The sequence below is a fragment of the Dipodomys spectabilis genome, unplaced genomic scaffold, assembly GCF_019054845.1.
Source record: "Dipodomys spectabilis isolate Male_0828 unplaced genomic scaffold, ASM1905484v1 ptg000003l, whole genome shotgun sequence".
Classification (NCBI taxonomy): domain Eukaryota; kingdom Metazoa; phylum Chordata; class Mammalia; order Rodentia; family Heteromyidae; genus Dipodomys; species Dipodomys spectabilis.
The window spans coordinates 6,162,398-6,182,143 of NW_024870680.1; the positions used below are offsets into that span (position 1 = coordinate 6,162,398).

Below are 19,746 nucleotides of genomic sequence, written 5' to 3' on the forward strand. Positions count from 1 at the left end.
GTTAATCCTTCCAATCCAGGAGCATGGGAGGTTTTTCTACTTTCTAAGCTCTGTTTTGATTTCCTTCTTCAGGTTTTTAAAGTTTTCATCATAGAGTTCCTTCACTTATTTGGTTAAGTTAATTCCTAAGTATTTTATTTTTTGTGGGGCTATTACAAATGGAGTTGCTTTCCTAATTTCAGCCACACTTTTCTCATTGTTGGCATACAGAAAAGCCATTGAATTTTGAGGGTTAATTTTATACCCTGCTACTTTGCCAAAGTTTTGAATCAACTTGAGTAATTTGGGAGTGGAGCCCGTGGGATTCTTTAAATACATGATCATGTCACCTGCAAAGAGGGAGAATTTTATTTCATCTTTCCCTATATGGATCCCTTTTATGTTTGTATCTTGTCTTATTGCTGTAGCTATGCATTCTAATACTAAATTGAAGAGAAGTGGAGAGAGTGGACATCCTTGTCTCATTCCTGAGTTAAGAGGAAATGGCTTTAGTTTTTCACCATTAAGTATAATGCTGGCTGTAGGTTTGTCATATACAACCTTTATTGTATTGAGGAATGTTCCCTGGATTTCTAATTTTTCCAGAACCTTCATCATAAAGGGGTGTTGGATCTTGTCGAATGCTTTTTCTGCATCTATTGAGATAACCATGTTGTTCTTATCCTTGCTCTTGTTGATGTGATGAATTATATTAACTGATTTGCATACATTGAACCAGCATTGCATCCCTGAAATGAATCCTGTTTGATCGTGGTGTATGATTTTTTGGATGAATTGTTGAAGTAGATTGGCCAAAATTTTGTTGAGAAGTTTTGCATCAATGTTCATCAAAGAAATGGGTCTATAGTGGTATTTAATTTTTAAGAAAATGTCTTTGCCAGCTCTATGTCAGTGTGAAGGCAAGGGTGAAGATCTAGTTAGGGATCCCTAGCAAGGGCATCTATGAGGTGCCATAGCTCTGAAGTAAGAGCAATCAGTACTAGGATGATTTGGGAGGCACTTCTGAGAAAACCTTGACTACAATTGTTGGATAATTAGAAGTACTAGGCAAACAGTAAAGAGGCAAAATGTAGAAGTTCCTAATTTCTAAGACTGGGAGACAAGATAAAAATAAAAGGATAAAAACAGATTCTAGAAAAGATATTGATTCCATTCTGGAATGGTTAAATGGATATTTGGAGTAGAGGATCCTGATCTGATCTAGAGATATGGATTAATGAATCTGCAATACTCTAATGGAAAAGATAGGATTAGAATGTGGCTCTATTGGTAGCATGTGCTTGCCTAGTAAAGGTGAAGCCTTAAATTCAATCCAGGGAAAAAAAGGAAAATGCAAGGCTACTCACTTAATTTATTCACCAAATATTAATGAGCTAGTGCGTGTTAGGCATTATGCCAGTGCTCAGGACACAAGGGGGTTGTTCTCACAGAGACTACGTGCTAGTGTGAGGTGTTTATAAGCTAACATGTTAGTCAAGTAATTTAATCCAAGATGAGAAATGCAGAGGAGACATAAAGAAGAATATGACAAAAGGGACTAAATGGATGGAAAGCGGAAAGAACCATTTAAACTGAGGGCTAAAGAAGGAACCGCAGGCTATCTGAGGGGAACTTTAATATAATATTTAATATATATAATACTTTATGTAAAATATTTAAATAAAAGAGGTGAAATTGGTCAAGAAACATAAATCAACATGTTGAATTAAAACCACTTTGTACAACTACTTAATGATAATAAGTTAAAGCTGGGTGCTAGTGGTTCACACCTGTAAGCCTAGCTACTTAAGAAGCTGAGATCTAAGGATAGCAGTTCAGAGCCAGCCCAGGCAGGAAAGTTCATGCAACTCTTATCTCCAATAAATTAACGGTTTAAGTTTCTCTGTTATACCAGCCACACTTCAAGTGCCCATAATGTGTGACAATTGGCTACCATATTGAACAACACAAACATGGGACATTTCCATCACCATGTAAATTTCTGTTGTCGAAACTTACCAAGGAAGGTTTGTAATATCAAAAGCCAAAGAGAGGTTGATTGGATGAAGAAAAAAAAATAGAGGCATTCCTGTCTCCTCTTCAAGATAAGCATTAGATATCTATCACATAATCCATTGTTACTGTGATTTTTAGAAGGGGGAAGAAACTTGTTTTCATTAAGCAAGGGTACATCATACTGGAGTGATGATTCTGGTTTTTCTTGGTCAGGATTCTAGTTTGAGTCTGTCTCTACCCTCTTTCTTGAACTGGAACACCTCTATGGTTCAGAGATGCTGCATTCAGAAACACCTAGAGGTTGATATTGGAGTCCAGACAAGAAAACAGGACTCAGTTTAGAAATTGTTTTCCTACAGTAATACGGATATATCCAATTTCGAGATCAGAGAAGACCTGTAAAACTTTGGAGCTATGTTTTCTACGTACCACTAATTACAAGAGATTTTAGCACTTAATAGTTAATTTGAAATTAGTCGTTTCATAGAGCTCTAACTCAAGAGACATCTTTAAAAAGCTTTCATAAAACATATTTGCCTTTCTTCTGGCACCAGTGGCTCCACGCCTATAATCTTGGCTATTCAGGAGGTTGAGATCTGAGGATTATGATTCTAAGTTAGCCTGGGCAGGAAAGTTCATGAGACTCTTATCTCTAATTAATCACCAAAAATCTGGAAGTGAAGATATGGCTTAAATGGTAGCGTGCCAGCCCTGAGCAAAAAAGCTAAGGGTCAATGCCCTGGCCCAGAGTTCAAACCCCAGCACTGGTACAAAAGAACAACAACAAAGCTGGGCACTGGTGGCTCACGCCTGTAATCCTAGCTATGCAGGAGGCTGAGATCTGAGGATTGAGATTCAAAGCCAGCCCAGGCAGGAAAGCCTGTGAGACTCTTTTTTTTTTTTTTTTTTTATATATTTGTGAACACACTGTACAGAGGGGTTACAATTACATGGGCAGGATAATGTGTACATTTCTTACCAAGCATTGCAGCCTCCTCCTTTGGTTTATCCTTCACATCCCTTCCCAGCCTTCCCCCCCTCCCCCCCAATCCCAATCCTTCTCTTCCCCCCCCCCCTCCCCCCCCCCCCACGTTGTAAAGCTCGTTTTGGACATGACAACTTGTACTTCTCATTGTTGCAACATGTCCACCTGAATCCTTAAACAACTGGTTTTTTGTGAGACTCTTATCTCACTTAACCACCAGAAAACAGGAAGTGACACTGTGACTCAAGTGGTAGAGCACTGGCCTTGAGCTGAAGAGCTGAGGGACAGCACCCAGACCCAGAGTTCAAACCCCATGACCAACAAAAAAAAAAAAAACAAGTACTTACCTTTAGAAAATATATATAGAAAAAATATATTTTTAAATATATACAATTATTTTCCATTAACCTCTATTATCACATATTAGTTTTACTTACCCCTAAGATTTTAAAATTTCACTAGTCATGAAAGTTTGAGAACAAATAGCCAAGTAGAAAAATAACTTTTCCTTTTTTTTCTTTTTCTTTTTTTTTTTTGTCAGTCATGGGGCATGAACTCTGGGCCTGGGCACTGTCCCTCAGCTCTTCAGCTCAAGGCTAGCACTCTACCATTTGAGCCACAGCGCCACTTCTGGCTTTTTCTGCTTATGTGATGCTGAGGAATCGAACCCAGGGCCTCATGCATGCAAAGCAAGCACTCTACCACTGAGCCACCTTCCCAGCCCTAACTTTTTTCTTTATGATTTGTATGTACAGCAGGAAGAGAAAGTAATATAATTTCATTATGGATAATAGAAATACATATATATATAACTTAAATAGAAGTATAAAGGGTTTCAATTCAACATGTCAGTTTATGAATCTTGACCCATATCACCCCTTTCATCATTCTCTCCCATCTAAGATATATCATAAAATGGTGTGAAATGAAAGAAAAATAGAGGAATAAGCTCTTTTTTTATTTAAGACAAAGCGATGATTAGAAGATTATGAGAAGTGTGCACGTATGAGCAAAAGATTTAGCTGCTTCTCAATCTTTTTGATAAATGCAGACAAAAGCAAATCAAGATAAAATGTAGTTATTAGACTATTACCCTTGATAGAGGAATGAGCAAAAGAGTCCCAATACTTCACATTAACCTGATTAAAACTAATCTATACCTGATTTATATTTGTGGGAAGAAAACTAACTTGTATGATTCCTTTTACATAGAATATCATATGTAATATCAGGTATATAACTAATTCTAAAATTGTCTTTATACATGAGCTAAAGGAGAATCTTACAGAGCATGCAAGCTAGGCCTTAGCAGTAAAACCCTATGCTCTGTGCTACAGCCCCAACCATAGCACCTCACTTTGGAGCAAGAATATCTTCAGAAACTGAATGTGTTTTGGGGGTTTGTTGTTGTTGTTGTTGTTGTTGTTGTTGTTTGTCAGTCATGGGGCTTGAACTCTAGGACTGAGCACTGACCCTGTACTCTTTAGCTGAAGGCAAGTTTTACCACTTGAGCCACAGTGCCACTTCTGGTGTCCTGGTAATTAACTGGAGCAAAGAGTCCCACAGATTTTCCTGGCTGGCTTTGAACCATAATCCTCAGATCTCAGCCTCCTGAGTAGCTAGTATTACAGGCATCAGCCACCGGGGCCCATCTGAATGTTTAATTATTTAGGCTTGTTTCAGGCAGACTTGGGCAGGTATAGAAAATGCACAATGTGAAGTACACACCAGGTTTATGAACAGAAGTTGCTGCATTCAGAGTCTCCCTAGGACATAGAGATAGTCAGTGTCTGCACATTAGCTAAGCAGAAATCTGAATTCCTAGCTTGGTATTCAAGTCAGTCTGCCTCAGTCTTCTTTCTAGCTTTCTTTGACGCTGAAACTGTAATTGTTCAAACTGAGATTCTCCCTATTCCCCAAACACACCCTGCATCTGCTCCTCTCCAGCCCTGAGCTCAGACTGCCTACTTAAACACTGTGTCTACCTCCTCTTTCCCGGTCCCTTATCAAATTTCTCTCAGCCTTTGGGTTCTAGTTCCCTTTGCTTTGGTCTTTTACTTCTTTCCTCCCTCATTAGCCACAATATTCATTTTATTCATTTAGTATTTGATACATGGGACCTTGCAGTGCTGTTATTATTTTCTACGTGCCTATTTGTTTTCCAGAAAAAAATAACCTCTAGAACAAAAAAGTTTATATATTGAGCACTTGCTATGTGAATTTAGCACTTGATGTGTTTTTTAAATTCAAATTTTTCTTGTTTTGTTCTTGTAATTGTTATTATTTTGATACAGAGTCTCACTGTATAATGCAGGTTGGCCTTGAGTTCAAGATCCTCCTATATTAGCCTCACAAATGCAGAGATTACAGGTGTTTATCATCATGGGTGGCTCAATTCATATGCAAGACATGTTAGATAGTGTTTTTCACCATTTGCAGAAATAAAAAATAAGATTTAATAATATCTCCTTGCTTACCCATCTATTAATTGATAATGCTATGAATCAAGCACAATCTATCAAGTACCAAAGCACCAAAGCCCAGTCTGTCACACACTGTCCACATCTAATTAGTTCTGTCATCTCACAAATACCCAAACACAGGTATATGAGGACTACTTTGCCTGCTTGCTGATGGCCTATTTAAGGTCTAGATCATAGATCCATCCCTACAATGCCAGCTTCTCTCTTTATTGTTGTAGAATTATTTTCTCATAAAAGCAGTTCAATAAAATCCTCAGTCGGTCTGCTTGAATGACTTGACTGATAGACCAAATGAACTAATTATTTGACTATGAGCTGTGCTTTGTGCTACAGTCTTCTGAGAAGGAAGCTCATTAAGATATAAACCCAGAGTCATAATCAACCAGCAGCTTTGAAGCTTTCTATAGTTGACCTCCAGGCCACCACCTTTGCTACGCCCCTTTCACAGTTATACCCACAGTGCACCTCTTCCCACTTGGCTAAAATGTCTCCTTGACCTCCTGCTGCTATCTTCTTTCCTTAATAACATTGCTCCCAGGAATGCAGCTGCACTTAAAGAAAAATAAAGCAAAGAGGGCTCAGGTTGACTAGTTGGCTCTCCATGCATGACAGGAAAGGATAACAGTTCTTTATTGGGTTTTCATGGCCCTGGATCTAGGATTTAACTCTACAGGCTTTAAAACTCAATTTTAGTCAGAGTATCCAGGGGTGACCAAGCTCGTGTACTATAATGCTGTTTTATTTCCCTATAACAAGGAAAAGAGAGAACTTCAAGTTCAAGAATGTACTTATTAACACATCCTTCCCATTAAGTAGAGCACCATGGAAAGAAACATTTTAATGAGCAGGTAGAATAAGACGCGTTAATCACTTGGTGCCCTTACTAGCTGTTGCCATTGAGTGAGGATGAGCAGATGAACACATTTCATGTGTTATCCTGTCTTACCAGGCAACTTGCTCATGTCAGCGGCTTGCAGTCATAGCTGGAGCACACCCCTTCCTCACAATGCTGGGGTTGACCGTCAGCTTCTTCCTCTCACCCAGACAGACTCTCTCCTCTCTTCTCCTAATTTACTCAGTTTTATGAATTCTATTCCCAAAGGCAATTCATAAATTATTTATTAATTCATAAATAAAGTTAATTTATTAAATAATGCCTAGGCACTTTCTTCTTGCTTTCACCCCAGGTTAAGACAGACGTTTTTAGAAGGGCTAGTGATTCTGTGCTTCATTCTTTTGTTTAAGGTGTAGCCATTCAGATTTTTTTTTTGTCTTTTTGTGCCAGTGCTAGGGATTGAATCCAGAGCCTGGGTTCTGTCCCTAAGATTTTTTTTGCTCAAAGCTAGTGTTCTATCACTTGAGCTACAGCTCCACTTTGGGCTTCTTGCTGGTTAGTTGGAGAGAAAAGTCTCATAGACTTTCCTACTCCTGCTGGCTTTAAACCAGGATCCTCAGGTCTTAGCCACTTGAGGTTTTCACCTACCTGAGTAGCTAGGATTACAGGCATGAACCACTGGCACCTGGCCAGAGTTGTAATTTTGTTCTGAGGTGTCTGACCCCACCTCAGGGCCCACACAATCCTACTCCCTCTGCAGCCATCAGCTCTGGACACTGGATCTGGCCACCTTCCGTGCTCTTCAGTCTCTGCTATTTCAGTACTCGGTTTTTTGTTTTTCCTCTGAATATTTAACTGATTTTTTCCTTGCAAGCTTAGCCAGATATTTGAAAGTGTTTTCTAAGTATTTCATTCTAGATTTTTTAGCTGCTCTACAGCAGAACATCTAATCTTCAAAGTAACTATAAATCAAATTTCTTGGTATATTTTTTCCATCATGCTTCTTATGATCTATAGTTTTATCATTGTCTTATCTGAGTTGTGCCACTTCCCCAGGAGCCCCAGGTGAATCTTGCACTAACCAAGCAAGTAAATTGACCCACAAAGGGGAAAGCCCAGTGCTCACAGATCTCAGGGGATGGAACTGTATACAAGTCAGTATCTTTCCCCCCAAATCCTTATTTACATTATCTTTATTTGTAAAGTGTATTTTGTTTTGCTGGTCAGCCTAAACGTTTCTTCTCAAAATGATCAAAGCCAAACACACACAAAAAATGGAAGATCCTTTATCTCTCAGATTCACAGAACAGGTAGATGTGTAAGCAAAGTAACTGCGGAACCGAAAAGCCAACAGTGGCATCAGCAAAAAGACAATGTAGTTTCAAACCAAGAGAAGAGGAATGGGATGGTGAGGTCTACACTGTAGTCACTGCTACTTGGGATGCTGAGGTAGGAGGATTATCTGAACTCTGGTCATTTGAGGACCGTCATATATATATATTGATATATATATATATATATATATATATGAAGAAGAAGAGAAGCAGTCAGTCAGATCATCTGGAGGTGAAGGCAGAGTGGGCAGCTGACAGGAGACATTACCTAATCTCAGTTTCACAGGCTCTTAGATAGACAAGAATAGCAAGAGAAGGGATGACTTCAGCAAACGCTGACACCCTAAGTGAGACAAGGCATGCAATAATAACTGGCTGTGAGGAGCTGGGGTTGGCACCTTTGCCTGGCTGGAACATGGGTACAATGGCATGCATTGACGTTACACATTGGAAAGGTAGGTAGATTCGAATATCTTGTGTAGATCAAGAGCTGGGGTGTGGCAAAGTGTTTAGATCACTTACTTAGCATACCTGAGGCTCTAAACTCAATCACTGGCAGGGATTTGTGGACCTTACCCTGAGGGCATACAGATCCCTAAAAAGCTTTTGAGCTAGAGAGTAATGCATTTTAGAAACACTTTACTACTTGGTTCCACTTTACACAGCAAATCAAGCTTAAGTAATCAATTTCCTTCTTGAGTCTGGAGCTCTCTGAAGCCATCTGAAATAAGACACAACCCCTAGCACCAGCTCCCCCTGACAGAAACATCCCAGCTGGCTTAGAGCATCTTCTCAATTTCCAGCTAAGCAAGATTATGCTGCTGATGACCAGACACAGCTTGGAGGTCAGCCTAGCACTGCTCCAGTTTGTTCAAAAGGCTTTTTAATTATAAAGCCCTTTTATATCACATACAGAGAAAAGTGAAATGCATAAGTGAATGTAGCGTGCTTTTGTCTGGGTGTTAATGATGAAGGGATAAACACTGGTCAGTCTTCATTCATGGCTACACTAAGTTATTGCTCTCACTAGTATCTGTCAATCATCAGTCATGTTTTTGAACTTTGGTCACTGTTTCCAAGTGGCTTCTCCCATGCCAGTCTCTTCACTCTCTATATTCACAGTGCCTAGAAGTGGATATTCTGTAGATATTTGTCTATTAAAAGTTTCATGAGTTGGGACCTGGTGGCTCACACCACTATCCTAGCTACTCAAGAGGCTGAGATCTAAGGATTGTGTTTTGAAGCCAGCCTGGGCAGAAAAGTCTGTAAGACTGTTATCTCCAATTAACCAGTTTAAAAAAAAAAAAAAAACAACTCTGAAATGGAGCTGTGGCTCAAGTGGTAGAGCACTAGTCTTGAACACAAAAGTTCAGGAACAGGGCCAGACCCTGAGTTCAGGCTCCAGGAAAACCAAAAAGCATGGATGAATATAACATACATTTTAAGTAGATATATAACTTTGTAAACAAAAGACATTATGGCTCATCAGGTTCCACCTATTCTAGATTCCATGTTTGCAATGCAATTTGAAAATGGTGATTAGTGGGCACTGAGCACCTATTATATCTCCAGATATTGGAGATGAAAAGCAGAAAGCCCAGTCCTGCTCTCAAACCTGACCATGACAGCTAGAGAGGGAGATTTCCCAAGCTAGTGGAAATAATAAGCACTACAACAGACACATAGACAGAATTCTAGGGGAGACCTTCAACCCAGTACAGCATTGGGACCTTCCAGATGATCAATCCCTGAGCTAAGTCATGAATGAACAATAAGGGTTAGACTTGTTCCATTATCAGCCTGTAATGGTGTATAATGACTATTCACTGGGTCTGTGCCATCTGAATTCTTGAGAAAGAGAAAATAATCAACATGGCAAATTAGAACCAACATTTCAGTAAGAGAAGTATTGAAGTTCTTTGCAAATTGCTGTAGATACTCATTTATGTGATCATCAAACATTTATTGAGCATTATTCTCAGTGAGGTAATGATATATACTGTGGAAATATAAGCCATGACACCAAAACTGCAGAACATGCTTTCCTCACTGGAGGCCACAAACAATTCATAGAAACATCAGCTATTTATTCATCAGACCCAGCGTTACTGGCTTTGGTAATAAACCTGCAGAAATGAGTGCTGTGGCTCCAAGTGTTTAAGAATGGACCATCCTAAGGCTGTATTCTTCAGCAATTCTCAGACAGGAGAAAAAAAATTGAACACAAGAGAAAAGTACTATTTAAAAAAAAGGTATTCCAGAGTGGGAAAATCAGAAAAGAGAAGGATAAGAAGTAGGTGAATTAAACGCAGAGTACTAAACTAAAGTTACAGGGAATTATATAAGTCAAATATTGTACTGGGCTTCACTGAAAAGCATGAATGGGTACCAAATGTGTCAACAGTACCAAGTCCCAGCCAGTATAGCTCTGGATCCACAAGAGAAATGTTTTGTTAGATCTGCACTCTGCTTTGGACTTCTCTAAATTATTGTCATCTTAAAATTTTGACCAGGTGCCAGTGGCTCATGCCTGTATCCTAGCTACTCAGGAGGCTGAGATCTGAGGATCATGGTTCAAAGCCAGCTGGGACAGGAAAGTCTGTGAGACTCATCTCCAATTAACACTAGAAAACCAGAAGTGATGCTGTGGCTCAAAGTGGTAGAGCACTAACCTTGAACAAAAAAGCTCTGAGACAGCACCCAGGCCCTGAGTTCAAGACCCATGACTGACCAAAAACAACAACAACAAAAAAGACTTCGTAAAATTCACATAAAGAACTAGATTCTTGACTTATCTTTTAAAAATTGGAAATCTGGTAACATTCATCAGCAAGCAGCACCCCCCTTTAGATTAAATGTGTTTCCTAGTTTGCTTTATGTTATCCATACTTTTCCCACAACTTAAAATTTTTCCAACCCTTATTCAAAGGTCTAACAAGAAGAAAATAAATTTGCATAAGTAATTATAATAAGAGGTAGAGGTCTAAATCACATTGGGAGTTTCCCTGTTTATTAAATGTCAGTTTCCTAGTTCTCACTGGTTGTTAGACCTCTTGCTATCCTGGGATGCTGCTTAAGCCTGGTCTGTAAGGGTTCACCTTCAGCAAAGCACATCTGAGCAATCAGTGCACAGGACAAAAATGCTGCTCTCAAGTTAATATCCAAGATCCAGCATGGCCCAAGGAGTAAGGAACCACCAGCCCCTGGGGAATCAGAAATGTGACATCTTAGCTGAGGTTACAAGGGCCACAGACAAGTCATAGAGGTCAGAAGCCTTAGGGAAGCCCCACGATTTTGATGTGGCTGAAGCATAAGGTAACTGAAGATAATGAAGCTGACACATAGGTTCATTGGATTTACATTACAGTAGAGAATGGGTTTGGATGATGCTTCAGTGCAGGGAACTAGTATAGGTGTGAAGCCTGAATTTTAGAGAATGCAAAGGATGGTATGGGCAGCATGAATTTCAAAGAGAGAACCACCGTGCAAAGCAACTTATCGTGAAATACTCAGGCAAGTAAAGTGAATCCTCAACCAGACACCAGTGGTTCACACATTTAATCCTAACTGCTCAAGAGACTGAAATCTGGACGATTAAGGTTTGAAGCTAGCCCTGGCAGAAATGCCCAGAAGATCCTATCTGCGAAATAACCAGCAAAAAAACAAGCTAACATCATGACTCAAGTGGTAGAGTGCCAACCACAAGCAAGAAAGCTAATCAAGAGCTTTGGGCCCCAAATTCAAGCACTGGGACAGGCAAAATAAATAAAAATGGATTCTTAAGTGTCACTAATTCTGGAAACTCTTATTCTGCTAGTTTAAGAATGTTTTAGTAAGTTGGAAGTATAGGTCATTTAATAGAGCAATAGCCAGTTTGTGAAAGCATTAGGTACCAATGTTTTTGGTCCCAAAAAAAAACAGAAGTAAGTTTTGGAACTAAGGCACGTTTCTGCATGGTGTTTCGGTAGTTGAAGAACTCATCTCTCTTTGGTATTAGCCAAAGAGAGTTAGTTATACCTTGCCTATGGAACCATTGCAGGTAGCAAATGGCTGGTGTCATGCCACCCAGTGAAAATAGAAAGAAGCAATACCTTGAGTGGGACACCCTGTGAGCTGTGTTCTCCATTTCTTCCTACAGGGAACCCCGCAAGGTGGTCCTGCACAAAGGCTCTACTGGCCTGGGCTTCAACATTGTGGGTGGGGAAGATGGAGAAGGTATTTTTGTATCCTTCATTCTGGCCGGGGGACCAGCAGACCTGAGTGGGGAACTCCAGAGAGGAGACCAGATCCTATCGGTGAGTGTTTCTTTAATCATCTTTCCCTTCACATCTGTGAATAAGTCGCTTCCATTACAAAGGATGTGAGCTTTGTGATTTCAGGTGACAGGACAGTTTAGATGTGCTCAGGTGATTGATGCCTCCAACTTCTTTCCTTCAGATAAAGATGAGGTGCTAATGTTTTTTCCCAGATTCTCTGAGACTTATTTGCATCCAATAGGACCTTGAGAAACATGCTTAAAAAAAATGCATAGTACAGCCCCAGGCACCAAGGTGGCTCAAGCCTGTAATCCTAGCTACTCAGGAGGCTGAGATATGAGGATCATGGTTCATAAGCAGGAAAGTCCATGAGACTTTTATATCCAATGAACTATCAAAAGTCTGCAAGTGGAGCTATGGCTCAAATGGTTGAGCACCAGACTTGAGCGAAAAGGCCATGCAAGAGCACAAAGCCCTGATGAACCAAGTCAACACCGATATTCACCAGAGACTATGTTGGAAATGAACTTTACAACTTGGTAGGGTTGGAGTATGGAGAGGGGATAAATGAGAGAAAATGAGGGAGGGGGTAACACTGTTCAAAAAGAAATGTAGGGCTGAGAAAGTGGCTCAGTGGAAGAGTGCTTGCCTTGAATGCATGAGGCCCTGGGTTCGATTCCTCAGCACAACATAAGCAGAAAAAGCCAGAAGTGGCACTGTGGCTCAAGTGTAGAGTGCTAGCTTGAGCTGAAGAGCTGAGGCCAGGCCCAGGCCCAGAGTTCAGACCCCACAACCAACAAAAACAAAACCAAAAAGAAATGTACACCTACCTGATTTATTTAACTGTAGCCCCTCTTTAGATCACCTGTACAATAAAATTTAAATTAAAAAAATACTTTTTATCCAAACTCATGATCATACTTCTGAAACCATTCCTCTCTAAAGTGTGTTATTTGGAGCACGGTTCTATGTGAGAAGTTTCTGGAGATGCTGTTGGTGGTGCAGTTTGTTGATGGAGGTAATGGGACCAGCAGCACTGGCCTAAGTTCAAGAATTGTCAGCAGCAACTTACTAAACACCTATTAGGGATGAGAATGTGGCTTAGTGGTAGATTGCTTACCTAACATGCATGAAACCCTGAGTTCAATTCCTCAGTACCACATAAGCAGAAAAGGCCAGAAGTGGCCCTTTGGCTCAAATGGTAGAGTGCTAGCCTTAAGCACAAAGAGGTTCAAGGACAGTGCCCAGGCCCTAAGTTCAAGCCCCTAGACCAAAAAACAACAACAGCAATAAACCTATTATTCATTGAACATTTTATAAGAGTAATGTTGAAGGTCACTTCATTAAGCTATGATTGACATATGGAAAGCTGTATTTAATATATACAATTTCATGGATTTAAAATATGTATCTGTGCTGGGCACCTGTGGCTCACACCTGTAATCCCAGCTACTCAGGAGGCTGAGATCTGATGATCATGGTTCAGCAAGCCTGGGCAGGAAAGTCCATGAGACTCTTATTTCCAATAAACCATTAGAAAACTGGAAGTGGCGCTTTGGCTCAAGCAGAAGAGCGCTTGCCTTGAGCTCAAGAGTGCAGGGACAGCTCCCAGGCCCAGAGTTCAAGCCCCTCAACCAACAAAAAAAAGAAAAAATGTATCTGTTCATTTCCTTAAATTGGCTTTAATTTCCTTTTTCAGGTTTTTAAAGTTTTTACCATAGAGTTCCTTCACATCTTTGGTTAATTCCTGGGGATTTTTGTTTTAGGCTATTACAAAAAAAAGTTGCTTTCCTGATTTTAGCCTCACTCTTCTCATTGTTGCCATACAGGAAAACTATTGATTTTTGTGGGTTAATTTTATACCCTGCTACTTTGCCAAAGTTTTGGGAGAGAAATCCATGAGTTTCTTTAAATACCAGGATCATGTCATCTACAAAGAGGGAGAATTTTACTTCTTCTTTCCCTATTTGAATCCCCTTTATATGTGTCTCTTGCCTATTGTTCTGGCTAGGAATTCCAATACTATATTGAAGAGGGGTGGAGAGAGCAGACATCCTCATTCCTGATTTTAGAGGAAATGGATTTAGCTTTTCACCATTAAGTATAATGCTGGCTGTCGGTTTGTCATATACAGCCTTTATTATATTGAGAATGTTCCACGGATTCCTAGCTTCTCCTGAGCTTTTATCATAAAGAGGTGTTGAATTCTGTCAAATGCTTTTTTGCATCTATTGAGATAATCATGTGGTTCTTGTCCTTGCTCCTGTTGATACATTGAATTACATTAATTGACTTGTATATATTGAACCAGCTTTGCACCCCTGGAATGAATCCCATTTGATCCTAGTGTATGATTTTTTTTATTGCTTATTAAAATCAGTTGGCAAAAATTTTATTGAGAGGTTTTGCATTGATGTTCATTAAAGAAATGAGTCTATAGTTCTCTTTTTTGATGAGTCTCTGTCTGGTTTTAGGATGAGAGTTATGCTGGCTTCATAGAATGAATTTGGTAGTGAACTTTTGCTTTCAATTTCATTGAAGAGTTTGAAGAGTATTGGAGTGAGTGCTCCTTTCAAGACTTTATCAGTAGTGAATCCATCTGGTCCTGGGCTTTTCTTGGATGGGAGCTCTTTTATTGCCATTTCTATTTCATTACTTGTTATGGGTCTATCCAGTTGGTTTAAATTTTCTAGTATATTCTTAACAGGGGATCATAATGGCTCAATAGTTATGTGCATATGAAATATAAAATGATGTTTTTTCTTCTTTTTTTATTGTGAAGATACTGTACAGAGGGGTTACAATTGCATGGGCAAGATAAAGAATACATTTCTTATCAAGCATTGTAGCCTCCTCCTTTGTTTCCCCTTCCCATACCTTCCCATCCTCCCCCCCCTCCACCCCACCACCCACGCACCAAAGTTGTAAAGTTCGTTTTTGACATAACGACTTGTACATCTCATTGTTGCAATGGGTCCACCTGTATCCCTATTTAAACGATTTGTTAAAGTGATGCTTATTGAAGTGAACTTCAAGAAATGGAAACAATAGTTTTTTTATTGTACTGCTTGCAGTTATTTCTTTTTTCTTTTTCTCCTTTGGTTTATTCTCTGTTGTCACTTTTTTATATTTTTAAATTCCTTATCTTATATACAAGTTTATCTGATTTGGGGGAATCAGAATTGGTGGGACAAAGGATAAACCAATGCACCAATGGTACTCATTAGACACTATGTTGGAAATGAACTTTATAACTTGGCAGGGTTGGAGCATTGAGAGGGGGAAAATGAGAGAAAATGAGGGATGGAGGAACACTCTTCAAAAATAAGACTGGAAAGGTGGCACTCTATCAAAAATAAGACTGGGAAGGTTGTTCAGTGACAGAGTGCTTGTCTTGCATGCATGAAGCCCTGGGTTCAATTCCTCAGCATTACATAAGCAGAAAAACCCAGAAGTGGTGCTATGGCTCAAGAGATGGAGCACTATCCTTAAGCTGAAGAGCTGAGGGACAGCACCCAGGCCCAGAGTTCATGCCCTATGACCGACAAAAAAAAAAAAAAAAGAAAAAAAAAAGAAAATCTACTCATTACCTGACTTACGTAAGCAACCCCTCTGTTCATCACCTGTACAATAAAATTTAAATTAAAAATACTTAAAAATATATGTATCTGTGATACCATCAAGCATATTCTATGTTATAAACATATTCATCACTTCTGAAAGTTTCTCCCAGCCCTCTGAATTGCCTTATATATACAATAAGTACAACTACATAATATTTACCCACATATCAAAAAAGGAATATACCACACTACTAATTATAAGTAGTATACTGGACAGTAGAACTCAAGGACTTACTCATCTAACTATGAATTTTTAATTCTTGAAATCTTTCAAGGCATTACCCCATAGTTAGGTGAAGACACTAATATTCAGAGAGATTGTTATTTGCCAAAGTTTACCTGACTAATTAATAGCAATAATCAACATATGTGAATTAAAATTATGAATAAGTATTTTTGAGCAGTAATGAAGTTTGAACTTAGGATCTGGTACTTGCTAGGCAGGTAGTGTAGTGCATGAGCCACATCCCCCAAGACCTCTTTGCTGTAGTTATTTTTGGGTAGATGATCTTACAGTTTTTCCTGGGCTATCCTCAAACTATGATCCTCCTCCAGATGCTTGCCTCTTAACTAGCTGGAATTACTGGTATATACCTTTAATAATGATTCATGCCTGGCATACAAGAAAATAAAGTTTACTAATTTGTAAGAATCAGAGCTAAGATTTGCATATTCAATTTCAAAGTCCCCTCACATCTCCCCTCTACTTTTTCCATTTTTACATTTTTCCTTTCCTCATGGTATTTTTGCCTATGTTTTTTTCTTTTGTTCAAATATTTATAGACTATTTCCACTACATCAAGCTACCACTCTGATGTGATGGGTAGTTAAATCATTGTAAATGTTTATACTCATATTAGAATTTTGGAAATCAAGCAAATAATAATGGGGAATTACATAAGGAAGCCCAGTTCTTATGGCTGAGATGATAGCTCATAACTCAAAAAAGCACATGGTTTGTGGTTTTCATTGTGTACATAGAAAATGTACTTTCATTTTAATAGCTATGAGTTATAGGGAATATTTTCCGAGTGACCTTATATTTGCAAGCCATTATTCCAATCCCTTCCACAAATGAACATTTCTCATCCTCCATTCTTTCTGCCCTCCCTCGTTTCCCTTCTGTCTTCTCTGTCTCTCTCTCTCTCTCTCTCTCTCTCTCTCTCACACACACACACACACACACACACACACACACAATATTAATCCTAACATTCTTTCTGGGAACTACTAGCATGCCACCCAATGTATTTACTTATGAGTTTGTGAGCAAAATATTCGTTATTCTACATATGTTTTTATTGTAGAAATACTGTACAGAGGCATTGGTTACATAAATGAGATAATGAGTACATTTTCTATTGAGCATTGCTACCTCCTTTGTTTTTCCCCTACCATCCCTTCCATCCCCACCTCCCCTTCCATTCCCACCTCCCCAACTCCTCCCTCCCCCTCCCTCTGTAGTTGTAAAATTCATTTTCAACATAGTGTCATTGTTACAATGGGTCCACCTGCATCCTTATTTTAGCATCAAAATCTATCTTCTCTATATAAAGGAAAACAGATTCCTTGTCCCATCAGGCCTAACTTACTTCACTTACCATAATTTTTTTCAAAGTCTTTGCATTTCTTTCCAAGTGGTACAGTATCATTCTTTGTAAGGGATGAGTAAAATTCCAGCATGTAGTCATAAACTGCTTTGTTAAATGGCCAGTCCTTTGTACAACTACCTAAAGACAATAATGATTGAAAACCACTAGTATATGCTGAGCACGGTGCCTGAAGCCTGTAATCCTCGCTGCTTCAGAGGAAAGAAGAAAACGACAGTTTGAGGACAGGCAGAGCATAAATATTTGCAAGATTCCATCTTAAGCAATGATAGCAGCATGCACCTGTCATCCTCAGAGACACAGAGAAACACAAATAGGAGCACCATAGTCAAGGCCATCTTAGGTAAAAAACTGTGCCCCTGTCCTCAAAATAACCAGTGCAAAAAGGAGATAGAGGTATAGGTAGAGTGCTTACTTAGCAAATGCAAGACTCTGAGTTCAATCCTTATAACTGCCAAAACAAAAACAAAAACAAAACAAAACACCCAATGAAAATAAGAACATGTCTTCCTTATGCTGACTTAAAATCTATACTCAAGGATTATTTTGTCATCTTATTACAGCCCATATTCATATTGTCCGGGCACATTCTCAGATACATATTCACATGCATTAACTCTGGTGATCCTCCAGGAACTTCAAGGGTTTGGATGCATTGTTTCCTGATTAGAAAAAGAGGATTCAGAAATTCTAAATGAGTTTGCAAAGCTCCATGGCTACTGACTCCAAATCAGATCTCCTGGCCCTGATCAGTGTTCTTTCTCTCCACAACACAATCTTCCTCAAACATTCCACTGACACCATGGTGCACACTGCTCTGTGTACCTGCCATTTGCAAGATTATAAAGAAGGAAGACTTCCATGGTGCTTTTGAGTCCAATGTTATACATAACTCATTTAACCTTACAACAACACGCAGCTTAAGTTTAAGGATGAGGCACAGGAATTTCAACCTCTGTTTAAGTAATAGATCCAACAAGCCATAGGTGTTGTTTTGACCTCCATATGTAAAGGAAAATGAATGAGCTAATGATGCCAGATGACTCAACAAAGGAAACTAGAATTACTTCAGCTTTTAAAAGTAGATAAGGGGCTTGGAATGTTGCTTAGTGGTAGAGTGCTTGCCTAGCATGCATGAAGCCCTGGGTTCGATTCCTCAACACCACATGGGTGTGGCTCAAGTGGTAGAGCTTTAGCCTGAAGCACAGAGAGGCTCAGGGACAGAGCCCAGGCCCTAAGTTCAAGCCCCAGGGTTGGCAAATAAAAATTAAAAAAACATAAGAGTAGATGAAGTAATCATTATGTGTTATTACCAAGACCACATTGTAAATAAGGCAACCACTCAGAATTATAGTCTTCTTAGAAAGAACAAGTCAAAGGTCATGACAACAATCTCTAGGGTTCACTGTGATTTAGAGTGTTCACAAAACTTTCTGTACAATTAAAACCATAACATATGTATTTAGATTCATAGAGGTACCCTCAAATCATTCAAAACTAAGGTGGGTGGGAAAGGGAAGGGAGGAGTTGAGGAGGTGGGGAGGAAAGGGATAGTAGGGGAAATATAAAGGAGGGTGTAACAATGCTCTATAGGAAATGTACTTATTACCTTGCTCCTGTAATTGTAACCCCTCTGTACAGTATCTTTACAATAACAAATATATATTAAAAAATCATTCAAAACTAAAAAAAAAAAAAAACAATCTCTAGGGTTCAGATAGCATATTCTATTTTTATATATAGTATTTGTAAGAACATTTCATGATGAAAGCATTCTCTGCCTTTTTCAGTGGACAAGAATGGGAGTATTTCTTCTTTATAGTTTGGTAAAATTGGTTTCACCTCTTACTAGAAAGTAGCTAGTTTCAAGAGCTAAACATTGGAATTTCACAGATAAACAATTCAAGAGAAAATAAGCAGGTTTGAGTAGTTCAAATGATATAAGATAGAAAGAAAAAGGGCAGAATAGAATTGTAGAATACAAAACAGTAGCATAGGAAAGATTATTTGTTGTTTGTTTCTTTGTTTATATCTAGAACTGAAGATTGAACTCAGGTCCTCAAGTTTGTAAGCCAGAGTTCTGCCATTTGAGCCACACTGCCTAGTCCTTGTTCTCATGGTTTATTTTTCAGAAAGTTAGTGTCTTGCCTTAATTTGGCCCAGATTGGCTACTCTACCTACTGAGTACTGTGTCCACAGGCATGTGTCACTATGTCCAGTTTGCTTTCAAGATAGATTTTTCCTAACTTTTGCTCAATCAAGAGTCAGACTGCAATCCTTCAATCTCTACCTCCCAAGAACTCAAAATCCAAGCATCTGCAGCATATCTGGCCGAAAGCAACAGTATTTTGCTAACAACATAGAGTTTCCCTGTGGCCCAGCAATCCCATCCCAAATGACCACAAGCCAACCCACGCTAAAACCACCAGCATAACCATATTAATTTCAGTATTATTTACCATAGATAAGATATGGAATTAACTTAGATGCTCCTCAGTGGATGACTGGATCAAGAAAATGTGATATATATATATATGGTATATATATATATTATATGGTATATATTATATGGTATAAATATATATGTGATATATATGTGTATAAGATACACACACACACACACAC

The 19,746-nt window shown here is 39.0% G+C and overlaps 1 protein-coding gene across 11 annotated transcripts in view; it reads left to right on the forward strand.

Annotated features, from left to right (window-relative positions):
• Dlg2 (discs large MAGUK scaffold protein 2) overlaps positions 1-19,746 on the forward strand; it is a 2,085,086-nt gene that overhangs the window by 1,689,677 nt on the left and 375,663 nt on the right. For all 11 annotated transcript variants that reach the window (XM_042686455.1, XM_042686483.1, XM_042686517.1 and 8 more), the window contains one exon: positions 11,771-11,927. In XM_042686455.1, the coding sequence (XP_042542389.1) occupies positions 11,771-11,927 (157 nt within the window). The remainder of the gene's footprint in view (positions 1-11,770; positions 11,928-19,746) is intronic.